This window comes from Salminus brasiliensis, chromosome 9, assembly GCF_030463535.1.
Source record: "Salminus brasiliensis chromosome 9, fSalBra1.hap2, whole genome shotgun sequence".
NCBI classification, from domain to species: Eukaryota; Metazoa; Chordata; class Actinopteri; order Characiformes; family Bryconidae; genus Salminus; species Salminus brasiliensis.
The window spans coordinates 40890019-40902083 of record NC_132886.1 but is presented as its reverse complement, the minus strand read 5'-3'; the positions used below and the strand labels follow the sequence as shown (position 1 = coordinate 40902083).

Genomic DNA, 12065 nt, shown 5'->3' with positions numbered 1-12065 from the left:
GCGAGGCTTCCTCTGGAACCGTGGGCCTTACATGCTAACATTTCTCAATTACACAAGGCCTTTACACAAGGCACCGCTCCTGAAGAGTGCTCTGTTCGTTTTGCTGTTGTCATACATCATCAGAGAAGTGCTCTGGCTTCGAGTTTTGGGTTTTTGAGATTCATTGGAATTTCTTTAGTGATGGTGAAAGGAAGCAGCGAGTCACTGGTGAACCAACGCAAGCCATCCGAGCTCGATGTGGAATGTTAATAAAGGCGGTAGAAACTGCCTTTGTGAGCAGCTTGTTATAGATCGCCTCAAAATAAAGTCATGTTCAGACATCTGGCTCCAGTTACCACCACTGAACAATCCTGACTCTGCAAGCTTCCCTAGACGTCAGCGTTTCGCACCAAACCCACTCTGAATGACCTCACGAGGCAAAGGTTCAAAGAATTTTAAAATATCCTGGAATTTCCCTTGCAGTCAAACAGCCTAGACCACCGGTCTCAACTACTACTACACCTTTCACGGTTTCGGTCATTGTGTGTTCAGTTCAGTGTGAAATGGTCCGATCCAGAGGAACTTAAATACTCAGAACTGTTTGTAGTGGATATCAGTGCAGTGGTGGAGGGATACATAAGCCATGTACCGGGTGTTGTGTGGCACAAAACAAAAAGGTCCCCAAAGAAAACCTACATGTCCAGATCTGCAGAAGGGCTGGGGGCAGCTGATTGGCTTTTAGCCAGCAGTGATTAATTAAATAAAAATAAATAAATAAAATAAAATCACTTCGCCAAGCTATAGAGGAAATCTTAAAGGTGGGTTATTAATTAAAAGTCAAACTCATAGTGGGTTTGGTGTGAAACTCCACTGTAGTGGGAACAGTGGCACCGGGGCGAGCCCATGTATCGAACCCCCAACCCAATATAATTCAGTGTCAGTGGGCGGAGCTAAACTGATGTAGGCTGCGTAAATGGATATCACAAAACACATCCATTGCAAGCATGACCTATAGATATATGTAAACAGGCTCTGCTCTCTCATTGGCTGACCTGTGTTTTGTAGAACTCAGCAATCATTCAGAGTGAGTAGGAGGGTTTAGTTTGAAACGCTCGGTTCTAGATAACCTCCCCCAGTCAGAGCTGTGGTTCTACAGTGGAGGTGAAGGGAAGCAGACGTCTGACGCTCTAATAATAAAAGCTCCTCACAGAAAGTTCTTCACCTAATGGTGATGAAGACGCTGCCTGATGCCTGAGACACTGTTCTACCAGAGTTCTGAGAAGAGTCCGGATGTAACTCTGGGGACGCGGTCAGACAGCAGCCGCTAACGGAATCACCGTCGCTGTGAAGAAATTCTAGGCCAAGTTCTTATTTGAATAAACAAGTAAATGACTCCTCTCGGGGACGTCTCGCAGCACAGTTCAGGATGAAGAAAAGAACAGAAATGCAGCTCGTTCTGGTTGGAATAGATTTATTTGATCTGTCTGTAAACAAGGTGGTTAATTCATGGCATTTTTCCACGCAAATTGAGTTGTATATATCGGCTGGTCAAATATAGTCAGGAGTATGAAAGAAGGGAGCGAAATGAACATGATTTTGTTGACATGTTTAACTTTAATCTGTACATATTCCACAAGCCCTGGAGAGTTTGAATTTATGCCAAATATCCCAAAGAAGGTGCCATTCAAGAATTGACTCCTTACAAGGCAGCGGTTTAAAATCCATCTCACAGTAGCAACAGATCAGATCTACATTATGGCACAGGATACACAGCTGTTTTTTTTTTTTTTTCCTTTTTTTTTGATTAAGTTTCCACAATACAACTGACTAGTGGTCTTTTTCCAACTATTACCACCATAACCCAGAAAAAAAATTTAGTGTATACTTCAGTGTCTTTTTTTTTTTTTCTCTTCGCCTATTTAATGATGTAGTATTTGTACCGTGCTATGACAGTTGATACATCGCAGTCGAATAAAGCACAAGGTAATGAATTCCAAATGACGACTTCGGTTCCTGAAAAAACATTACGGATTAACAAGAGTCAAAAAAAAAAAAAAGAAAAAAAAAAAAAAAAAGAAAGGAAAACAAACAACGGGTGTTAAGGAAATTTTGTAGTGACCAAAACGTTAACAATAAGACTGCCATTTCATCTATTTCAAGACATTCATGAGAAAAACAAAAACAAACTCAGGTAGTTTACCATTAAATCTTTGCTCTTTCCCTCTCCCAACACATTGATGCCATTAATAAGAGTGTTTAATCACGAAGTTAGTGTAACATTGTGTGTCTGAAGTGTTGAATTTTTTAGTGTTCTAAAGTCAGCAACAGATGAATCTAGCAGTCATCCTTCAATAAATTGGTAGCAGTTCTGTTAATCCCCCAGGATGCAAAGGAAAAACAAAAACAAAAACATAACATTGGTCCTATCGGAGAAAATAAAAGGACACATAACCAGAGAGTTACATTGGGAGGGCAGTGCTTAAAAAAAAAAAAAAAAAAAAAAAAAAAAAAGAAAAGAACAAAAAAAAGAAAAGAAAACTAGAGCTGGCAAAAAACAGGTTTAAGTGGCTGAGCTTTAATAGCGGTGGAATGTCCTTACAAAGTCCAGGATGCAAGTGCTCCGGAGAAGCGATTTCATGTTTTCGTTTTTCTTTTTAAACCCAGAAATTGCAAATGCTGATCTGCCATCACACTCGAAGAGAGGAAAAAAAAAATAAATCCAACATTACACCAAGGACTTACAAGACCACATCCAAGTACAACAGCAAAAGCATCTGATGTAGGGTATTGAGAGAAAGAAAAAATAAAAGAAAACAAATGGGTAAGGTGGTCAGGTTGTGGGAGGGATTAAAAAGGGAAGTGTCAGAGTAAGTGTGAAGCCAGCGACCAAGCTCAATTTGGAAATTTCGAACAATTTTGAAGAAGAAAAAGAAGTGGAAGGTGGTGCGTGGGGAGTGTAGGGCTTCGGTGTTAGTGTTATAGTGTTCTAGTTGCTGGAGACTGGTGTGTGTGTGTGGGGGGGGTTGGTTATAATGATATTATGCTAAAAAGATATGCATGCACTTTTTCCCCCCTTCCTGGGCATGCTGTGTACACTAGGAAGACAAAAACAGCTCAGCAAGGCTCAAAGCACTTGAAGAGGCATCGATCTTAAAAGATGGACCACTTGGTGCCTCAGGAAAACTGGACAGTGACTTCACTCGGTGGTAAACGGAGCCAATCCGGCAATTTTTTGTTGTTGTTGTCGTTTTTAAAATGATGCTCTGGCTTCAACGCTGATGTACAGTACTGTGTTTCTTTTGAGCCTTCGTAAAAATGAACATGCTTGTTTTTCTGTGGCACTACAAGGGACAGGTAATATGCTGAATAAACACAAAGGAAAGGGCTGAGTGGAGTGGAAGGCAGGAAGAGAGGGAGGGTTAATTAAAAAAAGAAGAAAAAAAAAAGGATTAGGATCAGGGAGGGTGGGACAGGACAGACAACGATGCATCCACTAACTGTATCTGGAAGTGCTGTCAAGGCGACAATTAGAAAATAAGGAATGGGGAAAGGGTGGTGGGGTGCGTTACAGTGAGCTGCTGTGTGTGGATGGATGGGTTAAGGGCTGCTTCAGTATCCAACTTTCCTCAGGTACTCAGCCATGCTAAATGCTTTCTTGTTGAGCTGTCCTCCGTGGGTACCTTCCTTTCCCATGACTAAAACCAATACTGGAGTACATAAAAGGGGCGGGGGGGAGAGGTTTGGGGAGGTGAGAAAAAAAAAGACGACAAATGAACAAAATTTGAAAAGAAAGAAAGTAAAAGTCTTTATCCCCCAATAAGACGGGGGACAATTATAGGATCTTACCACCATTCGTCTCTCGATTGCTATTAAATTTTTCCAAGACATTAAACTGCTTGAAGGAGAAAGCTTAACAGCAAACCTCTCTTCTTTCTGTCCCTCAAATTGAAACTAAACAAGCTTTTAATTACATTAGAACCCTGAATCCCTCAAGTACTTTGCCATTGAGTATGCCTTCTTATTCAATCCGCCTCCATGGACCCCTTCTTTGCCCATTACAAGAACCAAGACTGGAAGAGAAGAAAGAAAGAGAGAGAAAAGGAGAGAGAGAAGGAGACGGAGTTCAGAAGTGGTGCTGGTTAGGAAAATTAAACAAATCATCAAAAAACAGAAGAAGAAAAAAATCATTTGCAGCTGCAAAGTCAGTGTGTTTGCATGCCCATGCCTTTCCATTACAAACAAAGCAACCCAGAAAGAGAGACCTGAGGACCGAGCACCAGAGACGTGATGTTCGAAAGCACAGGGAAGAGGATGCAAGAATGGGAGATTTGACTCCGGGGCGGAAGAAGCATTCCTAAAATACCCAACCACCTCTGCAGAGAAGAGCAGCGAAGGTCAGAAGGAGGTTAAGGAGGCTTGAACACCTGTTAACTGGGGCGGTCACCATTACCCCATCAACTAACCTTTATTTAAGTTCTACTGCTCTTACAATAAGAAACCTGGTGCATCACTGCTGATCTGAACTGCAGAGTACTGCACTGCCGTACGGTCAGCCGCTTATTTGCCTATGATTACTTAATTATGGTCCAAATCTGAAACGTCTAAGATTTTAAGGTTTTGATTTGTTTTTTTATCCACTTCTTTAAGAAACTTAACTAAATCTGTGAATTTGCATCCTTGGATACGTTTTAAAACTGTTTAGTAATAGATCATTTTTTTTTATACAATTATACTATATATTATATTCATTTAAACATCTTGTGACCATCTAGCTCAACCTTTTCCATTAGGGGGCGCTATTGTTTGTCAAATTTTAATTGAAGAAAACAAATTCTTACTAGAGGTAGATCGTGACGGTTTGATTTTACTTCTATTTATTTTATAGCTCTTTTTTTAAGCCAATAAACTGCTTTCAGGCTTCCCGTTATTTTTTTTTAATAATTTAGTCTCAAACTTGAGTAATCGTCACCTCATTCTGTAATCAATTACTAATCGAGTCCACAGTGAGTGACGGCCCTTATTTCGCATGTCTTGCTTGATGCAACAAGACGATAACTGCTCAAGTAGAGCTGCTGCATATGAATCAATCGAGATTAAAAGCCCAGGGCTTCCAGAACGTTCACCTCAAGGCATCTATCTGAACTGGCGTTAGGTTAAGAGCGGCTAATCCCATTTATGGCTCGTTTTATGGATGCCTGTGGGCTGTCTACGAGCAGACAACTGAATCGTAGCCACGTTAGCACAGCATGGGGCCATCTAGAGTAGCCGAACGCATAAATCACGTTTTGGGTGACAGGTTTGGATTAAATTACTTCTTTAATCAGGGCTATTAACCCATTAATGTCCACACAGGAAATGTGATTAAGTAATCTAAATTTGGTGGAGGTGTTTTGAGCTGGCTAGAGCACAAATCTGAAGGAACTTAAAGTGGGGTTTCACATTTGATTGTGCATTAAGTCATACAACTTTCTCAAATAACTCTTAACTGTTAGATGCTCAATTAAGGTGCAACAGGTTCTTTGGCATCCATCATCTCCACTTCAAATTTAAGTGTTGGACATATATGGGTTAATGCCATCTGCAGTCACAGACAACTGGTGAATTAATTACATCAATCTCTAATCAATTATTCACCAGGTTGTTTTACAGGGAAGGTTAAGTAATCAGTAAAAAATTAATGTATTAATTCCTGGGAAAGTGAAAGAGGTTTTGAGAAACGGTGGCCCATACATGCACAGCAGTGACATTCGTTATTAAGGTGGTTAAAGAATAAATAAAAGAAGCACAGGACAGGGGGGAAAAAGGACAGGACAGCCGTGAACCCGCTGGTTTTACACCCTACCTTTCCACGTCAGTAACTACTACCGACACGCAGAACGAGGACCACAAAGGCAGACTGTATGAGAGTACGCACACACTTTAGCATGTATGGCAAAATGGGGGGGGGGGGGAGAGGAGGAGGAGGACCTGAATATCAAGAGAGAATCGCCAATTCTGGATGACCTTTATGGCAAGAATTGATGAGGGACATGCTGTAATAGTGGTGCCGGTCATCCTTTCCGTTTTGCATACTGTATGGCTAGTTCCCTGTGCAGATCATAACATATGAGCAGGCATACAATCACATTTACCACATTGCAGGCAACGTCAAGACGTCCACAGTTTTACCTACGGACTACTTTAATGAAATATTAAAAACTACAATACATACAAGACCCCAGAGAATGTTTGATTGAAGATTGAAGGCAATAATAGTGGAATAGCAAAGGCATTTACAAGAAGCTTTTCTGATTTGGTTTGGTAGACAAAAGCCTCAGTATTAGCTTTTTTAAAAATGCCGTTTGAAATTATGATCACAATTATTATTTATTCAACATTTAACAAACTAGGTGTTCCCAAAGTACTGAGAACACACACATGGCTTTAAAAAAAGCACATTGTCATGTCATTTATCACATTAACAATAAATCCGTCACTTCGCCCACCCCTAGGCGGGGGTCACAGAAGAAAGATCCCTCAGTCCAGGCTTTCAAGTCATCTCTGGGGTCTTTCAGGATTCAATTACGTTCTTGTTCGTTTTACATATGTAAAGTTTAACTGCATTCATTTGCAAACAGACAAAACAGTGTTACCTTTGCCAGCTCTGCCTACGGAAACATTGTATGTCGGCTCCCCTCCTTGACTCTTCGTCCTGATGTCCATAGTCCAGTCCCCATCGATCTGCAGGCTGTCTCTGATCACAGAGCATTTCTTTTTCCCTAGGGTCAGCCCATTGGTGAAGAAGGCCTCGCGGTCTTTGCCCACTATGACATCGATTTCGTCAGCCTACAGTTAGGGAGCGGCAGGAGTAGACAGCTTAGAACTTCGGTGGACACACACTACATGTAACAGGTAACAGTGACGTATATGGAGTTTATGAGGCCTTTCCAATAAACTTCTAATGGATCAGAATTTAAATATTTACATTTGCAGCGCATGGCTGACGCCCTTACCCAGAGCGACTTATGGCAAGGCTTGGGAGAACGTAGTATGATGTGCTTCACAAGCTACACTAACCAAGGCCTTGTCTTAATATATGCAAGGAGAAGAACCACCTCAGCTTGCTGGGAATTGGTGGTAAGGTCTGCTGGAGGGGATTTCACAAAGCAGCCAGATACCCCAAACCCACAGTCAAGCCTATCCAACAGAAGAGCTGAGGGTCTTCAAAAGTTCCCCCTGATCATTAAGTGAAGCAATTATTAATGATTACACCACCTTTGAACACTTCAAACACTTGGTCATCATTTCAACAACATACAAAAAGGGACAAAAAGAAAAAGAAAGACAGCTCAGAACAGGACATTTAATACCCACCTCCCTCGAACCTACACACCCAATCAGCAGACTATCCCATACTCAACTTTCAGTACCTCACAAAAATGCCATTTTTCAAGGCATTCGCTGATTTTAATGAAAGGTTGCGGTTCCTACATTTACTGCTCAGGCAGAATCGCTCTGATATTGTAACTTTAGCACTTCAAACGTCGGATGTTGTGCTTTTTACCAACAAAGCGACCCAAGCTAAACCCATAAAAATGTGAATCATGTTCAACCCAATAAAAACTGAGTCACTTGCCCAAATCCAGATTGAGGATAAGCCCAAGACTAACAGTTTCCAGAAGTGATTCACCACCAACACTGCAATTTAGCCCCAGACTAGAATGCTGGGTCTTGGCATCCAGACAACGAGGAGTGTTTGGCAGTAATATGTTAAAAACACTTCACGATATAGGAAGGCGATATTTTTGCGATATTTTGATTTGATTTTTTTTATCAAAAAACTGCTATCCTGTATTTATTTATTAATTAAAGATTTCACACTCTTAAAAATAAGCAGGAATTAAACTAATGAGATGTCCAGTTGGTAACAACTTCTAAAATTACTGCTCATTTTAAGGAGGTTTTCCATTTCCAGATTTAAAGTCCTGCATGCTTTGTTAATGTTCGGCTACGTCTAATTTTTATTTTACGGTTAAAAACCAAAAACCATAAATGTAGACAGTCTACAAAGTAGATGGGCAGACAAGTTCCCAATAAAGTCTGCCCATCTACTTTTAAGCCATCTCAACAATCCTCAATAGTGCAGAAACTAAAAACTCCATCCTACGCCTTCATATGATCTTCTCCCAAAACCCTGCAACTTCTCAACTACAAACACCAGCAGAAAGCCTCGGCCGAGACCCAGGCTGGACTCCTCTCCCAGGGTGTCACCGCACAGCCATTTCCTCCTTCCACCTGGGGTGAATGAGCTCGGCCTCAGCAGAGCCGAGCCGAGCCCAGGCCAGGCCCGCAGCTGCTCAGCTCCAGAGTGGGCACAAAAGTAAAAAAGGGGGGAAAAGGGGGGAAAACACCGTCAGCAACGTGGAGGCGAGGTCAGAGCGAACACCAGCAACTTTGCCCACCACCATGAGCGGGGATCCCATCGAGAAACGTGAAGTTTGGCTGCTGTGCTGAGCGAGGAGGGTGGGAAAGAGGAGGGGGAATAAATGGGAGACAGGACGCCATCTTTGAAAGCCGAGGCGGGCTGTGCTGTGCTTTCCTGCTAGGAGGAGAAAAAAGAGAAGAGAAAGGAAGGAGAAAGAAAGAGGGGAAAGAAAGCGGGGAGAGTAGAAGGAGAGGCTGTTCTCCGGCACCACGCCTAACCAGCTTATCTCCAGCCTGATAAAGCCGAGCAGGAGAAACGCGTGTCCAGACGATTCCACGATAAACCAGAGGAGAAGAGGCACAACTTGACCATGTGCTGGAGACAAAAACGCATAAATCACACATTTCTCCACGACCTACTGCCTCGTTTTCCAACCTAAAATGCGAATAAAGTCCGAAAGACGTGGTTTTCTGTGTGTTTTACCCCTCAGCTTAGCTTTAGCTTAGCTTCGCTTTTTTTTGTATCGGATATCAATGAAGGCAGCGCTAGCTTCACACCAGCCTGCTCATTTAACTCATTTTATCGCCCATAAAAACAAAAAAACAGCCCTTCTGCTGGGGAATTGCTGCCCAAGCTCACCTTTAACTCTCATATTCGCATTTGCTCAAGTTCTAACGCGGTTTTATTTCATTTTCGGCCCGAAATTGAAGAGGCCCCGCCGCTAACCGGGCCTACACGGCCAGCTTAGTTTAGCTTAGCTTAGCATAGCTTAGCTAGCTTAGCTTAGCACAACGAGCCCCCTTTGCTTGGTCGTGGCACCGCAAATAAAGCACATCCACGCTTCGGCCACTTTCACACGCATTGCAGCTAAAATTGCTTCATTAACCAGTTTAATTTCCATCAGGAATCAAAGGAAAACGACGCATTCCTTTGTCGTGTGATTTGAGCCGGGCTAGCCGGCTAACGCTAAAGCAGCGCCGCGGATGGATTTGTCCCCCCGCTAAAGCGGCGCGGAGCAGAAAAGGGATGCGGCGCCCGAACACGGCCGGGGCTGAACGCAGCAGCCTGGGCGTCAGATCGCAGGGGGATTCGTACCGTTATGCCGCTGAAAGTGCCACCCTCCGACGATGCCCAGACGTATTTGGCGTCCGTGTAACCGACGATGGCGGAATCCTGGCAGCTGCCGTCGGCCATCAGGTTATCCACGTAGCTCTGCCAAGACATGGTTTTTCTGTGCGGGTTTTGGTTGTTTTGTTGACGACGCGAGGCTCCGATCGAGGTTTAGAGACTCAGCCGAACCACCAAAGTCGAGTGCCGGACCGAGGTTTCGTCTGTCTGCGGCGGCTTTAGTGTGTGTGTGTTTTTTTTCTCTCCTGTGGGAAGAGAGGGGAAGAAAGAGAGAGAGAGGGAGAGAGACGGGCGGGCTGAGGCGGCAGCGCTTGGGTGTAGTCCCTGCTCATATCCATCCGCTAGGGCTGTTCGATTCCAGACGTTTTCCTGGAGTCGACTCCGAGTCTGATTCTCATGTGAATCGGGTGCTAGAGTCGATTCCACATTTCTGCGAGGTTTCTGTGAATTCTGCGGTGTTGGGAGGTGGGAAAGTCAGAAATCTAGATGACACACGAGTTCACATGATGTGACGTACAGCTTAACTTGTTATCTGGTGTGATTCATTAATGATTCGTGATTCTTTGTGACACTGGTTAATATGGATTCGTTCGTTCGTAATTGTTTTGGGATATGGGATTTGACCCATCCTGCGATGGGGCTTGATGTTGAGTGTGTGAGGGATTGGGCGTTGGGCGTGCTTGGTACCCTGTCAAAGGGGTATTATTGGGTGGTCTCCGGCTGCTAGAAGCAGGAATCCCACCATAACACTGACCAAGAAGAATCTGATACCAAGTTAAATGAATGAATGAATGGATAAATATAAGTTGAATGAATTACAAATGTAATTTATAATTAGTTAAATAATAAACCCATGTAAAACCGTCCAGTGATGTTCTATACAAATAATATAATAATATAAATACATATGCTAGTTAACCTGTACACGATTCCTCTGTCAACTCCTCTACGATTCATCATGATCCGTTTTGTTTAATTGCATACACATCATGTAAAATTGACATTTTGCGCAAAATTAAATCAAATAGTTACAGTATCAACTGGTGTGTTGTGAAATGGTGCATTTCAGAGATCACCAACAAGGAAAATATCGAATTACTCGAATGGTACGGTGCGGAATCGATTCCGAAGCTTCAGAGTTTGCCTCTCGATTCCCACATGCCTGCAAAAGGGGGGGGGGGGAGTCGACACTTTGACTCCTAGCCCTCTCCTCCCCTCCCTTCCGCGCTCTGTTGCTACACGGATTCCAGTCACATTCTCATGCTGAGTGTTTCGCCTGCCTGCACCTCTAAAAACACATTAAACTGCACTGTTTTCTTCTTAAATGTGGTCTAACACACAAACCCCGGCCGAACACCCCGCTGATTCGCTCTTAAACGAGTCTTAACTCTGACACCGCGCCGCTTTCACTGCTGGACTAACACTCCCAACGTGTCCCAATCCAGCTCCATTGATTCCCGCTCACACTGCGCAGGTCTGGGTTGTTTTTAGACCGTCAAACGCCCCTAATTTGTCTAATCTGCGATGAAATGAACCCGCTGTGGGATTAAAAAGAGGCGTTGGAGATTAAAAACGTTTAATATACGGTGGAGAAAGACTGAATGGAGCGGGATTGGGAATGCACTGCCCCGCGACGGCGGAAGGGTAGAGCACCACCAAACAAATAGTCCCTTTCTGACTACTTTAAATCAGATAAAAATCAGCTTGTTTTCGGATTTTCTGTCATATTTCAATTCTGTGGCACAAACTGGATATCAGTTCAATTTATTTTACAGCTTTTTTACTGTTATATGAATCACATAGGGGTTGTGCTGGCTAGCAGTTTGTTTGGGTCGCTTAATAAGATACAGAGGTCAAGATCATATTATATAGCATTAAGATTATATATCATCATGTGAGTTGAATATACATGGACATGCTTACTCGTATGTGCTTATGTACTGTTAAAAATCCACCAATTAGCACACTAAACCTTAGACATTTTCAATTAAAAGTGATATATTACTTCAAAATCGATGTGAAAAGTTTATAAATATCATAAGCACTTCAGTCAGTACCGTGAAAGTACTGTGTTTGCTTCTAGTGCTGGCCAGACTGAGCGCAGATCTGCCTTAGCGCCACAACCCAGTGAACACCACAGGCCAGGGCGTGTTTCACCACTGAGGCAAAGGTCGCGAGGTGGACACCTGGTGAACGCCTTGCGAAAGCAAACGTTAACCTGAGGTGGGATTCTATAACCACGACACCATCCGAGATATGGCCGGGAGTACGCTTGGTGTCCCCTCTCATGGTCCGTCCTCCCTCCAGCTTGTCCCAGTCCTAATCACCTGGGTGTACAGCGCTCACCTACAGAGTCAACACCGTGACCGAGTCGCTCACACCTACAGTCTGAAGGTGACATGGAGATAAAGCTCGAGGCAGGGGAAGATCAGCTGCTCAGAGTGAAATGCTCAGAAAGGCCTGGAAACTGGAAGGGAAAATAAGGCCCCCATTCAGGAGCGCACCGCACTCTTGCCTCGTAGATCTTTCTCGAATCCACAAAGTGGTGCCTGTC

At 43.3% G+C, this 12065-nt stretch overlaps 1 protein-coding gene across 2 annotated transcripts; it reads right to left on the bottom strand.

The window, feature by feature from the left end:
• Positions 1-1433: 1433 nt before the first annotated feature.
• Positions 1434-9826, bottom strand: LOC140562648 (profilin-2-like). Of its 2 annotated transcripts, none has more exons than XM_072688461.1 (3): positions 9479-9824; positions 6612-6804; positions 1434-3686 (listed from the first exon to the last, which is right to left on the bottom strand). In XM_072688461.1, exons 1-3 carry the CDS (start codon positions 9605-9607, stop codon positions 3589-3591), a joined length of 420 nt encoding a protein of 139 aa, XP_072544562.1. In that variant the 5' UTR covers positions 9608-9824; the 3' UTR covers positions 1434-3588. The 2 variants fall into 2 exon arrangements, with proteins under 2 accessions (XP_072544562.1, XP_072544563.1); XM_072688462.1 differs by lacking the exon at positions 1434-3686 and adding an exon at positions 3693-4049 and having other exon boundaries at positions 9479-9826.
• Between the last annotated feature and the right edge of the window lie 2239 nt (positions 9827-12065).

What these genes read in the sequence shown, in the direction of transcription:
- LOC140562648 (XM_072688462.1), bottom strand. Translation starts at nt 9,607, where the DNA reads ATGTCTTGGCAGAGCTACGTGGATAACCTGATGGCCGACGGCAGCTGC. An exon ending in GCACTTTCAGCGGCATAACG is followed by an intron (nt 6,805 to 9,478) that starts GTACGAATCCCC and finishes CCCTAACTGTAG; the next exon opens with GCTGACGAAATCGATGTCAT. An exon ending in CGTAGGCAGAGCTGGCAAAG is followed by an intron (nt 4,050 to 6,611) that starts GTAACACTGTTT and finishes CTTCTCTTCCAG; the next exon opens with TCTTGGTTCTTGTAATGGGC.